A 21,632-nucleotide genomic window follows, 5' to 3' on the forward strand; every position below is an offset into this window, starting at 1 on the left:
ATTTAATAATTGATGTAAGAGATAGAAAAAAATGAAGATTTTTGTGTCATCCAATTTAAATGTTACAGTACACTAAAGTTTGCTTTTGCTTATTTTATGAATTTTTTTCACTTTATTCGTGAATTATGAAAAGAATTCAATAAGCATATTAAAGAATGCTGTTGTAAAAACATTTTAAAGTCAACATGAAAGTCACTTTGAAGGATAAAAAATTGGTTTCTGAGAAAATATATAAGCAATAATATTTTTATATCGATTCCTATAATAAAATCAGAGATGCATTTCCTTCCATAAGGGACAAAACATTGGCTCTGACACATAATAAAAGGTTCACTATTTAATAAGGGCACTAAGATCTCAAAAACGTGGGTTTTTCTTAAGTAAATTTTTTTTCCTCTGAAATGATAGTTTATAAGTAAGTTATTATATGATACACTAGATGCCCAGAGCACAAAATAGTGCATGGGTAGGGTCCCTAGGCCTACCCTGAGATCAGGGCCATCTTCCGCCTGCTCGCCAGTCCCCAGTCCCGCCCCTCCATCACCCACCCTGGTTCCCCGTGGTTCTCCATTTGCCATCCTACGATCGGAGCCTGTGAGCCGGGCGGAGGGACCAAGAGGTGATCAATGCACCTCATAGCAACTGGTCAAGCAGTCGTTCTGGTCATTACGCCGTTATGGTCGCTGGGCTTTTATTATATAGGACAGTGATGGGGAACCTATGACACGCGTGTCAGAGATGACACGTGAACTCATTTTTTTGGTTGATTTTTCTTTGTTAAATGGCATTTAAATATATAAAATAAATATCAAAAATATACATCTTTGTTTTACTATGGTTGCAAATTTCAAAAAATTTCTATATGTGACACAGCACCAGAGTTAAGTTAGGGTTTTTCAAAATGCTGACACGCCGAGCTCAAAAGGTTCGCAATCACTGATATAGGATAATATGTATTATATCAATGTACCTTGTCAAAATTACATCAGTTTAAAACTAAATTTACCAAGGAGAAGATATAAAGTATGTATTGCCTAATTTGAAATCGACCAGTAGTTTGACTCCAGAGCATGAGCTCTGAGGCCAAGGTGGGGATCCACTTAGAAAGACCCTACCTACCCAGAAGTGATTCAGCTGCCCTGTAGGCAGCAGGGGCAGGGAGGCTCTCGGCCAGGCAGTGATGAGAAAACACTTGACTCAGGGCCAAATGCTGCACTGAGGGCCTTTCCTCCCTATTTTGACTTAATCACACATTGACCCCGTGAGGCAGATATGGTCATTGTCCCTGTGCATTAATAGATTCATCTCAAGCTGCATCTGCGCTTGGAGCCCAGAATTGAAGTGATTGGGTGGTTCCCTTTGACTGTGAGGAGAGAGTGTCTGGGTTGGACAAGGCTGGGGGCAGAGGAACCGACTTGAAATGAGCTGCCCCTTTTCATGCAGAGAGTGCCACACCATGGGCAAAGATGGGCCTGTTAACTTATAAGCATTTAACAATTTATGTTAACACAGTTCACTTTTAATGTAACCAAATCCAAATCTATGCTAGAAACCGTTTGCTTGTAATACTATGAAATATAATAATGTTAATTGTATTCTTGCTAGTTTTATTGAAAGTTAACATTGTTATAAACTAAAATTTAAAATATTTTTTCACACTTTTACCTCTTGATGTTCAGAGCAGTAATATTGATTCTTAGATATGTGTTTGCTTTGCGGTTAATATCTCTGTTTTGATTCCTTGAAAGTTATTTATGTTAAAGAAACAATTTTATAAAGTACTCAATTTTTATTATTTCCTCAAGCATTAACTTAGTTCTCAGTGCATCACAGTTTGACTGATTCATAACAGCACTGAAGCTACTCTGAAGTACAGCTAAAATATAATAGTAAATCTAATACTATCTTTTATGAGAATACCTTTTAAGTATTTTCTGTTATTACATTTTAATATCAACTTTATTTTGTTCTATTTCGATAGTTTTGTTGTTGATGGTGTATGTCTGTCTGTTTTTCCCTGTTTAATCTATTCCAGTGGTTCTCAACCTTCTGGCCTTTTAGATACAGTTCCTCATGTTGTGACCCAACCATAAAATTATTTTCATTGCTACTTCATAACTGTAATGTTGCTACTGTTATGAATTGTAATGTAAATATCTGATATGCAGGATGGTCTTAGGTGACCCCTGTGAAAGGGTTGTTCGACCGCCAAAGGGGTCGCGACCCACAGGTTGAGAACCGTTGATCTATTCAGTGTCTCATTTGATGGTCTTTTGCCCTCGGCAATAAAGTTTTGACCCACGAGTAGCAGCTTGAGTCCTATCACAAAGTCTTAATTTGTTTTTCATAAATTGCTCATATTTCATTTAGAATATTATAGCTCTTATCTCATACTTCACTCTAGTAGAGCCATCAAATACCCCTCCCATACAGATAAAGAATATAAGGCTACAATGGGAATTTGCTTTTGCTTGTCTTCATTGTCCGTGGAGGTTTCATGGAGGAAGATGCATTGCAGGATTGGCTCAGTGGAAAGATAAAAACTGTACCACCGTGGTAAACAGGGTATAGGAGAGGGTATAGGAGGTCTGAGTTATTGGATTAATGCTGTGTTGAGCACGACTTGGAAAGGAAAGAAGATGCACTCTAATGAAAGAAACAAGGCATTTCAAGGCATTTGTTACTCCCCATTACCAGAAATGAGTTGTGATACCTTACAGTAAATACATATATACCATACACTGGGCAATTGCAGGAAAAAGGTAAAAGATCACAAGGAATGTAGAGAAGGAAAAGTAATTCAGAGGAACGGCGAGGGGCTTTGAAACAAAGGTGGTAGTTATTCCAACTTTAGTTTGTTCAGATTTCCAGAAGGCTTGTGGTGGTCAACTACCATCATGTTAGCTGAAACTTAAATTAACTGGTTTGTCCTCATCTAAATTTTAAGAGACAAATCAATAAGGCCTGGGAGTAAAGAATCAGATCTGATTGCAATGAATTTTTACGTAAAGCAAAATTTTTTCAACTGCTAGTTTATATCCAGCAATGTTATTAAGTATAAAATTATAACTCTATACATATATAATATTTTGGTACTTTCAAAAGAGTTTAAGAAGGAATGTTGGTCAAATTCTGTTACAACTCCTTTCAGTTCTTTGGAATGAGTTGTGATAGAATCTGACCCATATCTGTGGCCCAGGACCTTGACCACACTCACATAGTTTGTTCTTCACTAATTAATTCAATGGGGGGACGTTTGGTTTTCTTCCTGATCAGATAGTAAAATCACCCATGATATATCTATTCTCTGTGGACATTGGGAGTCCTTTGACATTAGTTTATAAGGAGCCTCCAGCATAACTCAGGGTTTTATTTTTGAACTTAAAAATGTGCTCTTAAGATTGGGCTAAGAAGTGATTTTGAGGCAGAGATTTGGGTGAGTAAGGAAAAGCAGAGGATGGTTGTGTTAATTTTATTTTTCCAAGTGATGTTCAGGCCATGTCCTCTCGCAGCCTTGGCTGGAATCAGAGGATTGTCAGAACTGCTGGCGGCCAGCTGCAGAGCAAGAGACAAAAATGGTCTTTGTTTTGACACAAAGCTCTATGTCATTGCAAAGCTGCTGCTGTTCAAATGACTTTATATTCCTGGACCCACCTTTCCAGTCTGTGTCATTTTCTCTCACATTTCACACCTCATTAAACAATGGAACTGTTGATATCAGAGGAAGTAGTTGGACCCCTAAGATTCCCTCTCGAAGACTACTGGGTGTTCATTCTTTGTCTTTTAAAACAATTCAGGAAAAGGAAATTGCAGCAGAGATGAATTCTTTGAAAATAGCCCTTTGCTGACTCACCGAAGGTGAGTAAGAATGCCTCCTGCGGTCTAGTCTGTTACCTGTGTACCTGCAGGATGCACTGTTCTTTTTCTGTGAACCTTTCCTTCCAGAGACCACTTATAAAAATAACCATAAGGCTCAGGTATAGAAATCTAACAGCTTTGCCCTTTTGTTTATAGAATCATGAAATATTAACAGCTGGATTCTGTAAGCATCCCCTCTTGGCTCATATCCTCATTTTATTGGAAAAATATGCCCTAGGGACATAAAGTGACTTACCCAAATCATACAGCCCAAACTTGTGTTTCAACTCATTATTTTCTAGCTGCATCATTTCTCTTTATAACTCTGGAGATAGCAAGTGCCTTTAGCATATCTGCTTGAGAGTCTGAAGAGTGAGTTCTTGCGCACAATCCTAAGGGACAGTGCCTGTGTCTTCCCTGGGTTTTGTCCATGTGGAGGTGTTGTTATAAATACAAGCTGGCTATTAAATTATATAATTGACATATAACATTAGTTTCAGGTGTACAACATAAGGATTATATATATATAAAATAAAAGCATAATATGCTAGTTAGACCAGACATCCTTCCTTCAGGACAAAACCACAGTAGGTGGGGGCCATGGCAGAGGCCGCAGAGGCCCGCAGTGGCAGGGGCGGGGCCAAGGCCCTTGCATGAATTTCGTGCATTGGGCCTCTAGTGAATATATAGACAACAATAAGCCTAGTTAACATCAGTAACCATACATAGTTATAATTTTTTCCTTTCAATTAGAATTTTAATGAGATGTACTGTCTTAGCAATTTCAAATATACACTACAGTATTGTTAACTCTACTCACCATGTTGTACATTACATCCCAGGACTTACTTATTTTGTAACTGGAAGTTTGTGTCTTTTAACTATCTTCACCCATTTTGCCTAACACCCCCCGCTTTAGGCATTTACAATCTGTGTTCCATATCTATGAGTTTGGATAAATACCGAGAAGTAGGATTGCTGGATTATATGGTAGTTCAGTTTTTAATTTTTGAGGAACCTTCATACTGTTTTACATAGTGGCTGCACTAGTCTGCATTCCCACCAGCAGTGCACCACAGTTCCCTTATCTCTACTTCCTCACCACACTTGTTATCTCTTGTCTTTTTTATGACAGATATGTCATTGTGGTTTTGTTACCAGAAAGGGACCAGCCTAGAGCCAGGAGCCAGTCTGCCTCGGGCGGCCTGTAGTGTGTGGATTCTTGATGTGCAGGAAAGATTTCATAACATGAGTCCAGGTGACTTTTGGAGTACGTTTATTAAAGCTGGGGACAGAGAAACAAGGGCGGGCCTAGGATAGAAGAAGCAACAGGAGAGGCACTAGGTAGGGCTGCGTTGGCTCCCTAGGAAACAAATGTTATGGGAAACAAATGAGCTGAGCTGGGGCTGCTGTCAGCTCATTGCAAAGTCAGAGAAAAGGGGGCCTTGGGGACAGGTTCAGGGGGTTATCCTCGGAGGAGCTGCCGCTGCCCATTGCTGCTCTGGTTGCAAGTCTCCTGGGGACCCTTAGTGTTTAGGAGATGCCTGCCTGTCTGGGAAGAAGGGGAAGGGAAAGGCTGAGCCAGGGAGGGAGGGTGTGCCTGGCACTTTTGTTTTGAGAGTTTTTAAAGGCTGGGAGTTTAGGGGAGTCTTACTGGAGGATCTCAATAGAATATTCATCAGCTTTTCCAGGTGTGTCCTTTCAGGGCCATGATCGTCATTGATTGGTCAGTGTCAGGGCAGGGGGAAAAAAGAATATAGGTTACACTGGTAGGAAAAAATAAGTCTGGTGACTAATGCAAGAATTATTTGAAAGAATTAAAAAGTGGGAAAAGGAAAAATATCACTGTCCAAATGTCTTACTGTCTTTTCTAGAAAAACCCCATTTAATATATTGATTTGTTCTTTGAAGTATAGAAATCATTGGTTCAAAGTGGAAACTGGCGGCAGGCCTCAAAGCCTTGCTGATTTGCTCTTAAAGCTTGGCAAAGCTGTATAACCTTGTTAGTTTAGGCTTCAGTAAATAATGTCCACATGAACATTGAAATTTGGGGGAGGGAGGGCAAAAGATAACTGAGACCGGCACTTATTTTCACCTAAAGAATGTATATGTTTCTCTGATTTCTTTAAAGAAAAGCTGTGGGGGGAAAAAAATACTAAAAACACATTTGAAACATGATGAATGTCTTAGAAGTCATGGTGAAGTTTACTCTCTGAACCAGCAGAGAAATAAAAGTGCAACTCAGGAGACAAGCCTTTCTCCAAAATCATTCACTTGATAAATCTGTTTATAATTTCTCATTATACATCTGCCCCTGGTTGCTCTATTTGTGCTACTAAGAAACGTTACGTACAGTTTTTTGTAAAAACAATTAGGTAAATCTTTCCACTTAATTATTTTCATGCTCTGCCTTGGTTTGCTACCACCAAATATGGGAGTGATGCCCTGACACAATTTTGATTTGTTAACTTTCCCCTCAGTTAGTTGAGGGGCAACTCAAAGTAAGGAATTACTTTTAAAAAATACATACTTTAAACAATTTAACTTAAGATATGTGAATTTTCATTCTTTTGATTGAAAGCTTTGAGTATGTGTAGGGTTTGCTAATTGGCGTTCTTTGGCTTCTTTCTTGCTTGAACCTATATTTGTTATTTCTGGTTTTAGTTTGTTTAAAGTGGAGCAAGTATTTATTCCCTAATTATAAAATAAGCTCAGCTATACCTAAATCACAGGTAGTTTTCTTATCTTGTGATTTCCCTTTCACTAATTTTCTTAAACATTCAACTTAGTTTTCATAAAGACAGCAGTTCTTTTCTTTACTCATAATTTATCATTTATGTAATCATTAAAATACATCATTACAATAATGAGGTCACCTGGCAAAAAATACATTTAGAAACAGAGATTGTGAGCAAACAGTTCACTTGGGAACAGGGGCCCTCAGGTAGAGCATTCCTCTGGCTGCAAGGGTTCAACTCTGAGCATTAATCTGAATGTTTTACTGGGGCAATGGAGAGATGAGTTGAGTTTCTACTAAATTGCATCTACTAAATTGAGGAGCAAACTCTTCATGCACAATCAGTCATCACTTATACAAGTAAGAGCACAGATTCTCAGCTGACTTTACAGGATAATTTGTTAAGCGTTATTTTATTTGCTGAAAACCTATTTTCAGCCTAATCCTTAATCATTTTTATCTTCCCAAGAAAGTTACCTTGAATGAGTAATTAATTGCAGCAAGTACTATTTAGCTTGTTTAGGGCTTTGTTTCCTTAGATTCTTTTTTCTCAAGGTCAGTATTAATTCACAATCTATAGCTGTCAGAATTAAAAACTTCTGAAGAAACTGTAGATCATTGCCTCATTTTTCTTTTCTTTTTTAACTCTATTTTTATTGTTGTTGACACTATTACAGATATCCCCGTTTTCCCACTTCCACCCAGCCCCGACCCCCCTTCCCTCTGGCACCCACCACACTGCTGTTTGTGTCTATGGGTTATGCATTTATGTCCTTTGACTACTTAGTTTCTTTCATCAGTTTTGATATACACTATTTTAATATACAGTTTGGTAATAATATTTTTTTACAAATTGGGCACCTATTTTTTATCCTGTATTTTCTGTTTTCATTTGATTTGCTTTCTACAACTTAATGCATACCAGCTGCATCTTCAGAAATATATGTGGCTAGTTGACAGTTTCTGGCCTCATGGCATAGGGCTCTATTAGCCTTATCACTAAGCGCTTGATCTGGTTATATGAGAGTGTTTACATAAGAAGACATGATCGTGTGCACAGGTGTGCTGCTATCTAGGCTGGTCTGTGCACTTAGCATGAAGTTTTATAGCATGAAGCTCTATGGAAACATTGGTGAAATCAGGCACATCTTCATATATGCACACTTTGAATAATTATAAAGGGAGTGTTTATTAAAATACATTTCATTTTCAAAATGTAATATCTATGGACATTGTGTGTATACATTGTGTGTATACATATATATCTTGAGCATTCTCAATTACTTAAGAGATACATTGGTCCAGAAGGAAGACATACAAACCATGGCTCAGATCTCCTTCTTATCCTTTCATAAATGCATGACTTTAAGGAAGTTGAAGTCAGTTAACTTCCCAGAATATTCATTGTTTCCTCCTGTAAGGACATTGCTTGACCCATGGTCGGTGCTCAATAATGCTCCAAAATTCTTATAATTTCTAGTTCTTACCTGTTACTTTACTCTTCTGCGTTTGCTTATGTTATTCTCTTGTTTCCCCACTCTGGTGTCCCTCTGATTCATCTGACTAATCCATCTTCAAACTTGAAGATGTTGTTCCCCTCAGAGGCTTTTCTGTTTACCCCAACCTGAATCAGTTACTCCTCTTTCTTTCTTCAACACTGTACATTCTTGTTGCCTTTGCATAGACGTATCTCTCTGCCTGGATATATCACCAACTCCCTTTTCACATGGCAAATTCAGGTATTTTTCACCTTTCCACTCAAGTGTCATTTTTCCTTGAAGCAATAGCTGACTCCGGTATAGACTCAAACGTTCCTTCCTCAGTGTACCCCAGTTCTATGTATCATTTGTCTCACATTGTCATCATTTAGTTTCATGGCTCTTTACCTTTAAAAGTATAAATTCCTCGAGGGTGGACATCAAGTCTTTATCTTCCCAGGGTGCCTGCCACATAGTATGTGCTTATTAAATGTCTGTTAAACTGAATGAATCCATAAAACAGAATAGTAATGTGTGCCTTTAATATATCACAAGTTTGTTGTTAGGCAGAGTAATACATTGTTAAGACTTTGTAAAATTAAATACTAAAAATATATTTTCCTTGCCTTATCAAACAGTTGTTTGCTATAAAATGCTTTATGATTAGGACATGGATCTGGGAGCCAGCTTCCTTACATCTTTTTTGGATCGTGAATACCTTTGAAATTTGAAATTTGACAGAATTTGAAGGGTCTTCTAGGGTTGGGGGAGGGCTGAGAATTCACCTATATAGAGCATTTGGCACACTGCAGGGTTCACATATCTGAATTTCATCACATTCTGGTTCATGAAAACCAGGTTGAAGATCTCTTCTACAGTTTACTTTATACTAAGTTAAAAAATTATTGTTCTAAAGGTTCAAGATAGGTCTGGAGGTAGAAAGGAGGCTTAGTTAAACCTCTAGGCTCAAAGGAAACTTAAAATGAGGCAGAATGACTGAATGTTCTTAAGGGATGTTTATTATGAAAGTGAATTGAAATATCAACTTTAAGAAGCAGAGACACTAACTTGAATTGTGGGAAATTCTGGCAAAAACTGGGTACAGTTTATTCAACCAAGTACTTAAGTGTCTGAGTTTTCAGCAGAAACAGTTGTTATGGGAGGGGGCAAAAACCCTGTAGTAAAATCTTGTTTTTCCTCTTTGAACAGGAGACATCTAAACTGGATACAATGGGCTTCCCTCGTCATTCTATTTTTGTGTATCGTGGCCCTCACTGCTGGGACCAAAACGTCGCAGCATAACCTAGCAGGACATGGATTTCACCACGACGCCTTCTTCAGCCCATCCAATTCCTGCCTTGTTTTCAGAAGTGAGTGTCCCAGAAAAGACAATTGCACAGCGAAGGAGTGGACTTTTTCTGACTCTAAGTGGAATGCCACAGTCAGGGTTTTCAGTCACATTCGTCTCGGCTTGGGCCATGTCCTTATTATAGTCCAGTGTTTTACTTCTTCAATGGCCAATATCTATAGTGAAAAGATATTGAAGGAGGGGAAGCAGCTCACTGAAAATATCTTCATACAGAACAGCAAACTCTATTTCTTTGGCATTCTTTTTAATGGGCTGACCCTGGGCCTTCAGAGCAGTAAACGTGATCAGATTAAGAACTGTGGGTTTTTCTATGGCCACAATGCATTTTCACTAGCCCTTATTTTCGTAACTGCATTCCAGGGCCTCTCGGTGGCTTTTATTCTGAAGTTTTTGGATAACATGTTCCATGTCTTGATGGCCCAGGTCACCACTGTCATTATCACAACAGTGTCTGTCCTGGTCTTTGACTTCAGGCCCTCTTTGGAGTTTTTCTTAGAAGCCCCATCAGCTCTTCTGGCCGTGTTTATTTATAATGCCAGCAAGTCCCAAGATATGGAATATCGACCTAGGCAAGAAAGGATCCGAGATCTACGTGGCCATCTTTGGGAGCGCTCCAGTGGGGTAAGTTTGGGAAGATACTGCTTTTTGCCTGTTCTTTCCAAATTCAAAGGATGGTGACACAGGAATAGAAATAGGATCAGTGCTGATTTATCAAAGGATGTATCAGATCTCTTTACTTTAAAAAATTATTCAACAAACATTTTTTGGTCTCTTTATGTGTCCGCAAGGGCTCATGATAATGCTGTCACAGGTCTAGAAAAAATATAAATAACACTCTCAAGGACCTTATGCACTAGTTGTATTAGAATATTATAGAGTCACGGAACTGGAAAGTGCCTCCCAGATCACCTTGTGCAGTCTCCCTAATTGTACAAGTGAAGAAGCAAAACTCAGGCTAAATTCGATATTAAGTGAAAGACCTGGTACTAAACCCATGAGGTCTGACTCCTCCTTCATTACTCTTTCCACTCCACCGTTGTTGGGGAAATAAGCCTCCTTCATAAGAAAAGTTCAACATTAGTAAGTCTTACAAAATAAAAGTAGAAAACCTGGCTCCTTAATTTTCCCTGTAGTTTTTCATAAACCACCATGTGCCAGATAGGCAGACATAGTTTATCTCACGAAGGCGGTGATTTTCAAAAGGAACCTATAAGAGAAAAAATTTTCTAGAAAAATACTTGTGCAGTTATTCTGAGTATTATTCTGCCAGATGCTTATTGTTTTAGGAGGGTCTGTCAGTCATGTTATTAGCAAATTAATGATCTTTTGGAAACTCAAGTAAGGAGTTAAATATTTATTAAAAATAAATGATGAAATAGACTCATCAATCTTGTTTTAAATTTACAATTTTCATGAACACTAAATATGAAATACTTTATGCAGTGAACATTTCATTCTTTGGAAAAATTAATCTCTCTTACTTGAGTTCATGGTGGCGCTTTCTTCAGTATTGCTTCTGAAGTGGTGATACAACAGGTTCCCTGGATAAAAAAAAATTAGAATCTTGGGTCCCAAATGCCCTGATATCAGCCAGAATATAGATTCAAAAGTGTCCTTTTCCAGTGGTCTGATAACACTGTTTGCTGTACTTTTTAGGTAAAAGAATATCAATTTAGGTAACAAGTCCTGGTTTGTATCTTTCTCCAATCTTTAGTCATTTGCCTTCAAGACCAGCAGAGGGTGCTCCTACTATGCTCAGATTAACTGAAATTCAAGTACTGAGTTTTATTTCAGTTTTTCATGGTCTATTATACATCTACAATTAACTTTCCAAAAACTTCAGTACTTATTTAATTTCCTTTGACCATATTATATGAAATAAAATCCATGATTTCTGAGTGAGCTTTCTCCTTGGTAATCATTAAAAACACTACATTTCTAGTTTTGTTTTAATTAATGACTGATTTTATGTTTCCTTTTAGGATGGAGAAGAACTGGAAAGACTTACCAAACCCAAGAATGCCATTGAGTCAGATGAAGATACTTTCTAATTGGTACTCAAATAGGTGGCAGGTCTCACAACCTTGTTTTCACATTTTCTGCATGTGTAATATTTATCTTTTCACTTTGATAAACCAAGACTGTTTCCAAAGTAAAATGCCCTTTGCATATATCTAACTACTCCCTAAACAGTTTTATCCAAGGCTTAGAATACTCAAAGGCCAGAAAGGTCTAAGGAACTGACATGACAGTAATAGTATAGAAACTGCATTAATGGCCTGGAACTTGATAAATCAATAAGATATATTCACAGATTATTTTCCTTGTTGTCCACGGTTTCAAAAACCTTATAATAATCATAGCAGCTGTGCTCGATAAATATATAAACACAGATCAGTTTGCCAGATATTAATAATTATGTAGTCCTACTCTATTGCCAAAGTCATCCCCTTTTTTATCATTATGAACATCACCTCAGTTGCCCCTTGAATTTTGAGGCCCTTGAAGCTACACATTTTGCAATTAAAAAGCAACATGACTCTTTCTAAAAGAATTCGTTGAAAGACTGCCATCTGGCTACAACATTGATTTGAGTTTAATGTAGTCTATGCTAAATGTTTTACCAAAGAAGCAATTTTTCAGAAACAAAATCTCAGAATTTTAATGTTTAGGAATTCATAGGGAATTTGGTTTTTAGCGATTATCTTTTTTTATATTCTACATAAATAAGCTTCAATTTAGGTGAAAATTGATTCCTAGTCACCAGTTATCACTTGTATTTTAAATCACTTAAGCCATGTATTGTGTTTTTTTCCCTCAGATTGACCTTATTATTCTTGGATTATTATATTTTGGAGAACTAAGAAGAAGCCAGAAGTTAAGATAATTATATATCATATCCACTTCCTCAGAGTGGACATACTGGCTTCAGAATCATACCAGATAAGAGTTCCTTTGAAAAGGGTTACTTTGCAGACAAATGATTTTTGCTGAAATATGAATAGTATTACTTTAAAAAGAGGGAGGCCAATAATAAAGCACTTTATAGTAATAATATTTCACATTTCAAGTGCATGTTATTTTTCAACATTTTTGCATGCAGCCAATTGACTCTGAGGTAGTGATAGATAATTTTAAAAAATAAGAAACAAGTGACTTGCCCCGGGCATGCAGCTGGATGGTGATGGGATAAAAGTTATCTTTAGCTAAAAGGCCATTGTGTTTACAGAACCAGACACTGAATGTGAACCTTACAGTGTCATTTTCATGCGGTCGATTCATCTCTTCTTTCCCCTAATTTTTATACAGATGAACATAAGATAATACTATTACATAATCCATCTGTGATGTGCAGAATAATATGACTGGCAAGAGTTGGTGGAAATTTATAAATAAAATAATTATTAAACCTATGTCTTGTGTTGCCACTCTGTCATGTGAGGTGGGATGCAGAGTACTTTTAATTTCAAAAAATGGAGTGAGGCAGAGACCCAAGCGACTTTTAAAACTTTCTCTTTCAGTAGATCTTGACTTCAGAAAAATAGCAAAATTGTTCGCCTTATCATATGCCTTCGCATCAGAGTTGTAGAACAGGAAGATTACATTATTATAACAACTTTAGAGGCAAGAGAAATCAGGTATAGCAAGATCTCACTTTAAGGGAAATAAAGCATACAAAAACATTGATCATATGGAATAGATAAAATTACAATATTTATTTGCAAAGGTATTGCCTACAGAATATATTACATAAAATATTCCACTAATTCTGGAGCTTGATTTTCTTATTTACAATTACTTTTTTTCACCCATTTTTTCATAAAGTGTTGCCCAAAGTGTAAACATGCCAATTAATAAGAGACAGAAAAGAGCTGGAGCTGAAATGTGAAGTTCTGATGTGGGTACTTTTCAGGAGTACTTAGTGAGCACTACTGGTTTAAAAGGAGAATAACTGGAAGGTGAGAGGTCTAGAAACCATATCCATTTGAGGTGTGAAAGGGCGAGGGCTAGGCCCTCCACCTTGCCCCAGGGTAAGGGCTACGCCCTCCATCTTGCCCCAGGGTAAGTGCTACGCCCTCCATCTTGCCCCAGGGTAAGGGCTACGCCCTCCATCTTACCTTGGCCACATGCTTGGCAAGGAGCTTCTTCCTGGAAGTCTAAGACTCTGCTAGCCACACCCAGGAACAAGACACCGACTTGCGCCTGGCCAATCGGCAGAGCACAGTCCTTTCTCCTCCCCTTACTCCAACCCCCTATAAAACCCGTCTCCATACAGAGTTTTCTCTCTCTGCTTCCTGTCGCTGAGTCGGCAAGGTGGGGGAGCGGAGCTAGCTCGAATACAGACTCTTATGCTTTTGCATCAGACTGGCTGGCTCCCTGATGTGGTTTCTTGGGGATCCTGAAATCTGGGCATAACAGGTGCTCTTGGTGTCAAGTGTGTAACCTAGAGAGAACAATTGTCGTGTGGAGAAAACAGATTTCTTTCCTATTCTAAAGAACCAAACTACAGTGAAAGTTACAGGGTAATGGTTCTTCTTTCCTTATATGGAAGACTATTCCTGACAAATGATACTTTTCAACAGAAAAAGCCTTCCTGAGGAGAGTAATAAATTCTCTATCACTGAATTTTTTTAGGGAAAGATTGTGTCATTAAACTGTTTTAGGAGACGTCCTTCTTGGTATAGAAGTTGGAATGATTTCTAACGTCCCTTCCTATTTTTAGATTCTCGTCTAAGTTTAAGACCTACAATTAATGTACTAAATCTGCTTCCTTCATAGTTTCTGAATAGCCTTTGGTTGGATCACAAGTGTGGCCTGCAGTGACCTGGTTCCTGTTCTGTCATTGGTCCTAGAACCAACCTTCTATCCAACAATGTGCCTAATCTTGAGGGAAAGCAGGATGTGGCTGGGAAGGTGGTTTAGACCCAGGGTCCCAGGTCCTTGGTCAGCTGCGTCCTGCTGCCATAGGTGTTCAAGCTCCATGTGCAGATGAGAGACTCGGGGCAGAAGTACTTTATAACTCTAAGGCAGTTGCCACTGAACCTCCAAGTGGAAGCCCATTGTTTGTGAGCTAGAGTAGACTGTGAAGCCCCAAGGCCAACGAGGCAGCTGCTCAACGCAGGAGCTGCGGAGCTGTGGTGACTTGGCAGCTGCAGTTCTCGGGTGACACACCCGGAACCAGAGAGGAGGGAGCCAGATTCCGGGGTGTGCTACTTGAGAACCACCCTCTTGCAATTGGGGACCCCTCCAGGGATGTTGGAGAGCCAGTTTTGGCCTAATCCCCGCAGGCCAGGCCAAGGGACCCCACCAGTACACAAATCCGTGCACTGGGCCTCTAATTTAATTATGTCCTGATCTTTCCCCATAAACGTAACATTCTAGTGTGGAGAAGAGGCAGAGAAAGTCACAGTCAAAGGAAAGAGTGTTGTTTTTCTTCTCTAAAGCCTAAGCAGATTTCCTGAAATTGAGTAATATATATTCCTCCTTGAAAGGAAAAAAAATATTCTCACAGATCTCAGTGTTGACCTTTTTTCTACTTTACAGTTATTTTTTTAAAATATATTTTATTGATTTTTTAGAGAGGAAGGGAGAGGGATAGAGAGTTAGAAACATCGATGAGAGAGAAACATCGATCAGCTGCCTCCTGCACACTCCCTACTGGGGATGTACCCGCAACCAAGGTACATGCCCTTGACCGGAATCGAACCTGGGACTCTTGAGTCCGCAGGATGACGCTCTATCCACTGAGCCAAACCGGTTAGGGCTCTACTTTACAGTTATTTAAATTCATACATACATAATATGAAATACAAACTTCTTGCTTATTGCTTTTATATGAAAAACAACACAAATTTAAAAATAAAATATAAGCAAAGCCCTAAAACTAGTAAATTTTCAATTCAATATGAAGTTTAGTGAAGTAGTATTTTCCTCACAGTAAATCCTGAACAGACAAGCAGGGCTTCTGTCCTCATTTGCTATTTCACTTGCTTCCAGCCCTATCCTCTTTTTGCCAAGATAACGGAAACCTACTGACATTGCTAGTCATGCATTTAATCCTGCTGGGATTTATCAACCCACATCCCTAACAATCATGTACGGATGTGGTATAGGTCAAGCTGCCAAATCACATTGGCCTCAGTTCCCTGAAAGATTTTTAAAACGTCAGCTTTATGTATTCCCTGAAGTTTTGAAAGAACTCACCAATAAAATTGCCTTGGCTTGGTGTTTTTAAAGGAGTACTCCCCCCCTTCCCTCTTCCCTCTCCCCACCCCATCCCCCCCTCGCCCCACACACCATTCTCTATTTTCTCCTCATCCTCTTGGTTTACTCTGGATTATTTATCTTTTGCTAAAAAACCACCCAGATTTTCAAATTTATTTGCATAGGAATTTATGAATCATTCTCATAATTCTTTTCATTTTCTCTTTTACTATAGTTATATTTTCTTTGTCATTTTGAATTATGTGTATGGATGGTTTCTATTTGGTTTTTAAAAATAGGTTATTTAGCATTCTCCAATTATCTGAAGTATTTTTTCTTTTTCCATTTTATCTACTTGAAATACATTTATTTTCTTTCTTGTTAATGAACATGTTTATAACTAATAGAAAATTTCCTTGGAGTAAGTACACCTTACACCAATCCTCAAAGACTGTAAAATATAGCATTGTTAATTATTTTCTAACTATTCTGTTTTGAGTAAAGGGTAGTATGGTTGAGGATTTTAGTCATTCTTTTTAAATTTCTAGTTTTCATATACTTGGTTCTATTGTTATTTGCAGATTTTTATATCTTAAAGTTTCTTGTAGTATTTGATATTTATTCCACTTACAGTTCCAGTTTCATTCTTTACTAGTAGTTGCTTTTGCATTTTTAAAAATAAATTCAGGACCCTATTTACAAATGTATCAACCTGAAAAATTAAAATGCAGTTATTACTCCTTTTACTCAAAGATGAGGAGCTTAGGCTATTGTATGTCCTCTCAACTCTCAGGTTTTCTTTTTCTTTTTTTAAATTGATTTTAGAGAGGAAGGGGGAGGGAGGGAGAGATAGAAACATCAATGATGAGAGGGAATCATTGATAGGATGCCTCCTACACACCCCCTATTGGGGATTGAGCCTGCAACCTGGGCATGTGCCCTTGACTAGAATCGAACCTGGGACCTTCAGTCTGCAGGCCAACGCTTTATCCACTGAGCCCAAATGGCTAGGGCTCAGGTTTTCTTAATAAGCTCTGAGAATTTTATCCAGGTCTGCGCTCACACTCCTATGTTTTTACGTTACCATCTATGAAATTGAGATGCTTTAAGCCAATGGCATGTTAAAGTAGCTGCTTCCTCTTGGCAGTAATGATGAAGTTGTCCTTGCTTGCACATGTAGGCTTTTGGTTTGACTGGATAACTATAAATTCTTGATATTTCATTCAACAAACTACCTAAGAACCATTTCAAAGGATAAGAGTCTTGGTTGTCTGAAAACCTGTCATTGATACCGCCTGGTAAGATTGAGAACATGTCAGCATCAAATTTTACAAAATGAGTGACAATAGCTTGGAAAAAGTCCCTGGCGACCACAGCAAACTCACTTAAAAAATGGGGCATGGGCCCAGCTGGCGTGGTTCAGTGGTTGAGCGTCAACCTATGAACCAGGAGGTCACAGTTCGATTCCCACTCAGGGCACATGCCCAGGTTGTGGGCTCGACCCCAGTTGCGGGGTGTGCAGGAGACGGCCAACGGATGGTTCTATCTGATCGCTGTTGTTTCAATCTCTCCCTCTCCCTTCCTCTCTGAAATCAATAAAATATATAGAGAAATGAGGCATCGTTCTAATCAGTGTGGCTCAATTTGTTGGGCATTGTCCCTTGAACTTTAAGGTTGCTGGTTCCATTCTTGGTCAGGGCACGCCTGTGTTGCAGGTCCATCCTTGGTAGGGGGCATGCAGGAGGCAGGCAGCTAATTGATATTTCTCTCTCTCCCCCTTCCTTCTTCTCTCTCTAAAAATCAATAAAAATATTTTTTTAAAAAGAAAAATGCATCATCATCAGTTCTCTCAATGGTACAGAGAACTGTTCTGTGTGGAAAACCTCAGACATCTATGACCCTGCATCAAAAGATTCTAGCTTAAAATGGGTAGATGTTTTGAAATAGCTTAATTTATTTAACTTATCATTTCCCCTTTTGTGTAATCAAAGAATGCAACATGATATATTGAAGTCTTTAAAAGAATATAAAAATTCTAGGTGATAAAAAAAAAAATAATGTTTACTTGACCATGCTTTTTTAGTGGGACATAAAATAGTGATGCCTCTTAGATTTGGTGCTGTCATAGATAAGGTGAATATGGAAGTTCATTTTTTTAAATGTGTATGTTATATACTTTTTCTTTGAAGAATTAATAGTTTGCCTTTTAGTTTGTGATCCCAATGATCTCAGCTAATTTAACTTAATTTGTTCATGACAACTTCCTCATTTATAACTTTTTAATGCTAAGTTATCTCTCAGCTGGGAGCTGTCTTAAAATAAATATTTTCTCTTGCCTTAGCTGGTTTGGCTCAGTGGATAGAGCATCAGCGGATTCAATATGGGTCCCGGATTCAATTTGTCACGGGCACGTGCCCCGGTTGTGGGCTCGATCCCCAATGATGTTTCTAGCTCTCCCTCTCCCTTCCTCTCTGAAATAAATAAAAATATATATTTAAAATCTATATATATAAAAGGCTAAGTGTCCATCTGTCCAACTGGTAGCTATGACGCCCACTGACCACTAAGGTGCAGGCGCTCAATGCAGGAGCTGCTGTGATGCATACTGGCCATTTAAAAATAAATGGCACCACAGACCTGGCGACGACAAACCAACGCTCGGATTCCCCCAAGTGGGCACAGGCTCCGCCACCACCCTGGAGCAACACCCCACCAAATAGCAGCCAATGCTGCCAAGACCCCATGACGCAAAATGCGACCCACAGCCCAGCCCACCCGGAAATGGTGGCTGTGGGCACCAGGTAATGACGTCACATGGCAACGCCCGGCTTCCTCTCCCTAGCAACTAGCATCCTTGAAGTTTCTTAAACCCCAGAATCTGACTTGCTTTATAGCCCGATGCAAACATTTTACAGTTTAACCAAATGTTTGTGGAACATTTTCCCGTGCCTCATCTCATTTGATCCTCACAGAAGTCCTGGAGTAGGTAGGTAGGAGACTTGGTAGAATCCTATTTTCTTTTCATTAGCAAGACATGAATAGGGATATTAAAATATTTAATTAATTTCCTTTCAATGTGCATGAATCTGTGCACTGGGACACTAGTAAATAAATAAATACTTTCTCCTAAAATGGTTTTGGCCAATGCACTTTCTAAGGTTTTGCATATTTTCTAGTATCTAATAACTATTTACTGTCAATTTTTTTCTAGTCATATTGCTCAAAGAGGTTTTGCATTTTTTTATTGCTTTCTATAGCCACTTAATATAAATGACAGCTTGTCTGGAAAATAATTCTCAAGTTACCCTTTTTTTCCCCCACCAGAAATCTCTTGTTTATTATTTAGTGATGCCAAGAAATTAAATGTTTTCCTGCTGTATAATATATGTGTGTATGTGTGAGAGTGTGTGCATATGAGTGTATATCTATATGTAGATATAGTTTTTTCCTCCCTTTGTAGGTAAGCTGTTTTTAATCCTGGGAGCATGGATGCCTTTTGTGAAGGTCTTCTTTTAAGATTTCTGTGTTCTTATCTTTAATCAAAATGTAACAATCCCATTAGGCCCAACGTTTGCCACAAAACGCTGCAGGTAGAATCTTCCTTACCTACTCATTCTTTACCTGGACCCCAAGTGCCATCTTTGAAGTTCTGCTGAACAACTGGAAGTTGCTTAAAGGAAGTGGAAGGGAAGCAGGGACTACAAAAATTGTAATGAGGACATTTTCTAGATGTGTACTTTTCTTCTATATTGGTGAAACTCCTGTCTGAGGGTCAGTCCATAAAGATAGGGGTAATACTGCCTCCTCCTGGTTAAGCTGGGTCATCACTGGAGATTTAGTATGTTTTTCTGTTCTAGATCGAACCCCTGCTTTGGTGAGAAGTCAGGTTACGTGAAACTCCATAAAAGCACACAAGCTTTCTCTATAGCTGTGAAATTTGCTACTAGAATTTCTAACTCTATGTATACTTTGCATACTCTATGTACTTATATAATATTTTATGTATTCTCATATACAATTAATCCACTGTGTAAAATATTTTAATAGTTCTTATTTTGTAAAATTTTGTAAAGTTTATACATGTCACCCTGAAAGGATTTCCCAAGTTCATATGTTGAAAAGGCTCACCAGACTCCACAGAGCACACTCACAGAAGACTGTCATTTAGAGGGGAAGGATATAGTGCAGCAGTGCAGATAATGGGGTCCGAGGAGACTGCATGCCTAAGCTCCCTGGGGCTTTGTTTCTATACAGATCATGGTCTCACCATGGCCTCCAGCTCACACGACCAAGAGCTGTATGAGGAAACTTAACTTTGGGAAAGCCCAAAGTGGAATTTCCCAGGATAGTTATGCCTCTCTGGCCATGAAATTAGCCAGGTTTACTTCCATTATCAGGCCAGATACTGGGGATTAACAGGGTAGTTTCAGAGTCTAAATGGCACATCATAAATCCCACTGCCCTTATCTTGGCCAAGAGTCAAAACCCAGACATATTCATGTCCATGGAGGTGAAGCCAGAGCTCTTCCAGTCTAGTTGTAAGCCAACTCTAACCTCCCAACCTCCTTACCTTCCAACCTCCTTATCTTCCAACCTCTTTCCTTTGATTAGGAAGCTAAGTGGGTCAAGAGGAGGATAAAAAGATAGACTATAGCTATGTTTCCTCTCTTTGGCCTCTCAGACACAGCTGGTCCTTGCATGGGCAATAGATTACAGATATATTATCTTTCTTAGTGCCCAGTTTTCCCAAGTCAGGCATGGTGAATAGGCATACATGACTTGAAGTTTATGCTGTAGGATTAAGGGAATTCCCTAGTTTCCATCATAATGAAGTTTTCTTCTATCACTTAATTACTTATTGTTCATTTTGGTTTATTTCAGGGAGGGGTGGTGCTTATGAATAAGTTAACAGTGCCATCATTTTCCATGGACATCCTAAATCTTTGAGAGAGAGGAAGTTCCCAGGGGAAGAAGTGCCTGCACTATGAGTATCCAAGAGCCACTGACCATGGTGATGATGGAGTCAATATGAGGGACTTGCTCAAATCATGTGGAGCCTGACAGGAAGAGCAATGTAATAATCTTAGCCTCCAGAAGACTGAAGAACTATCATCACTCATCTCTCCCTGGTCCCTTTCAACCACTCTCACTCACACCATTGATTATAGATATTATAATTAACTCTGTACTTGACTGTTCTTGCTAGTCAGTCCAGGGAAATGTCTGTTTCAGTTTTTATTCCTGGTTTCTAGCAAACTACATAGAAAATAGTATAAATACAATAAATGTTTGAATCACCATACAACTTGGGTCTAACCTTCAAGTTAGTAACTTGGATTAAGAAATGAAATGACCAGATGGTTCTTTGCACACGTCAAGGCTTTCAGCTATTCCTGATCAGGTCTTGCCAAATGTGGGCCTATACCTACCTCTGCCTACCCTGTTCCAATTTGGTTCTCTAAAAAGTGTTCCTGACCAGAAGCAAGCCAAGGATGGAAAGGAGGACTGAAGGAGACAGATGGAGTGAAGGTGATGTCTGCAGGTGGAATTTACTCTTTAAGTTTTGGAGGAAAAAAAGTGAGGCTTGTTTCCAGGGGTTGGCAATCTTCCAGAAAGGGTTTGCCAAGCTGGTCTCTCCCTCCCACCTTCAAGGATCTCCTTTTTGCATTGCCGATATCCTTGGAAAGAGTGGCACCTTCAGGCTCTCAATTACACCTAATCAGTTATAGCCATCCATGGGCCAGAATGGGTCATGACAGAGGGGCCTGGGAAAGAGGGAAAGGGCCAGGAGAGAGGAAGAGGGTGCTTATGGGGGAAGAGGAAAGCCAAGTAAAAGTTTTCCCAGGATCAGTGTTATCTATTTAAAATCACCCCATCTTTTCACCCAGCCTCCTTATCACATGTATCCACCCGTAGATTGAAGGATGGAGGACCATTCTTTTGCTTTCTAGGAAGAAAGCACTAATATTTAAGGTCTCTGCAGTCA

General features: G+C 38.8%; 1 protein-coding gene across 5 annotated transcripts in view; it reads left to right on the plus strand.

The window, feature by feature from the left end:
- SLC35A5 (solute carrier family 35 member A5) overlaps positions 1-12,855 on the plus strand; it is a 28,155-nt gene extending 15,300 nt beyond the window's left edge. For 3 of the 5 annotated variants that reach the window (XM_070406185.1, XM_070406187.1, XM_070406184.1), the window contains exons 6-7: positions 9,283-10,063; positions 11,425-12,855. In XM_070406185.1, coding sequence (XP_070262286.1) covers positions 9,283-10,063; positions 11,425-11,493 — 850 coding nt within the window. In that variant the 3' untranslated portion in view covers positions 11,494-12,855. Of the gene's footprint in view, positions 1-9,282; positions 10,064-11,424 lie in introns of those variants that run through there. The other 2 variants (XM_070406188.1, XM_070406189.1) reach the window with 2 other exon arrangements.
- Positions 12,856-21,632: the final 8,777 nt, after the last annotated feature.

The sequence above is a fragment of the Myotis yumanensis genome, unplaced genomic scaffold (genome assembly GCF_028538775.1).
Source record: "Myotis yumanensis isolate MYYU_CA2020_CCGP unplaced genomic scaffold, mMyoYum1.0.hap1 SCAF_2, whole genome shotgun sequence".
In the NCBI taxonomy this organism is placed as follows: Eukaryota; Metazoa; Chordata; class Mammalia; order Chiroptera; family Vespertilionidae; genus Myotis; species Myotis yumanensis.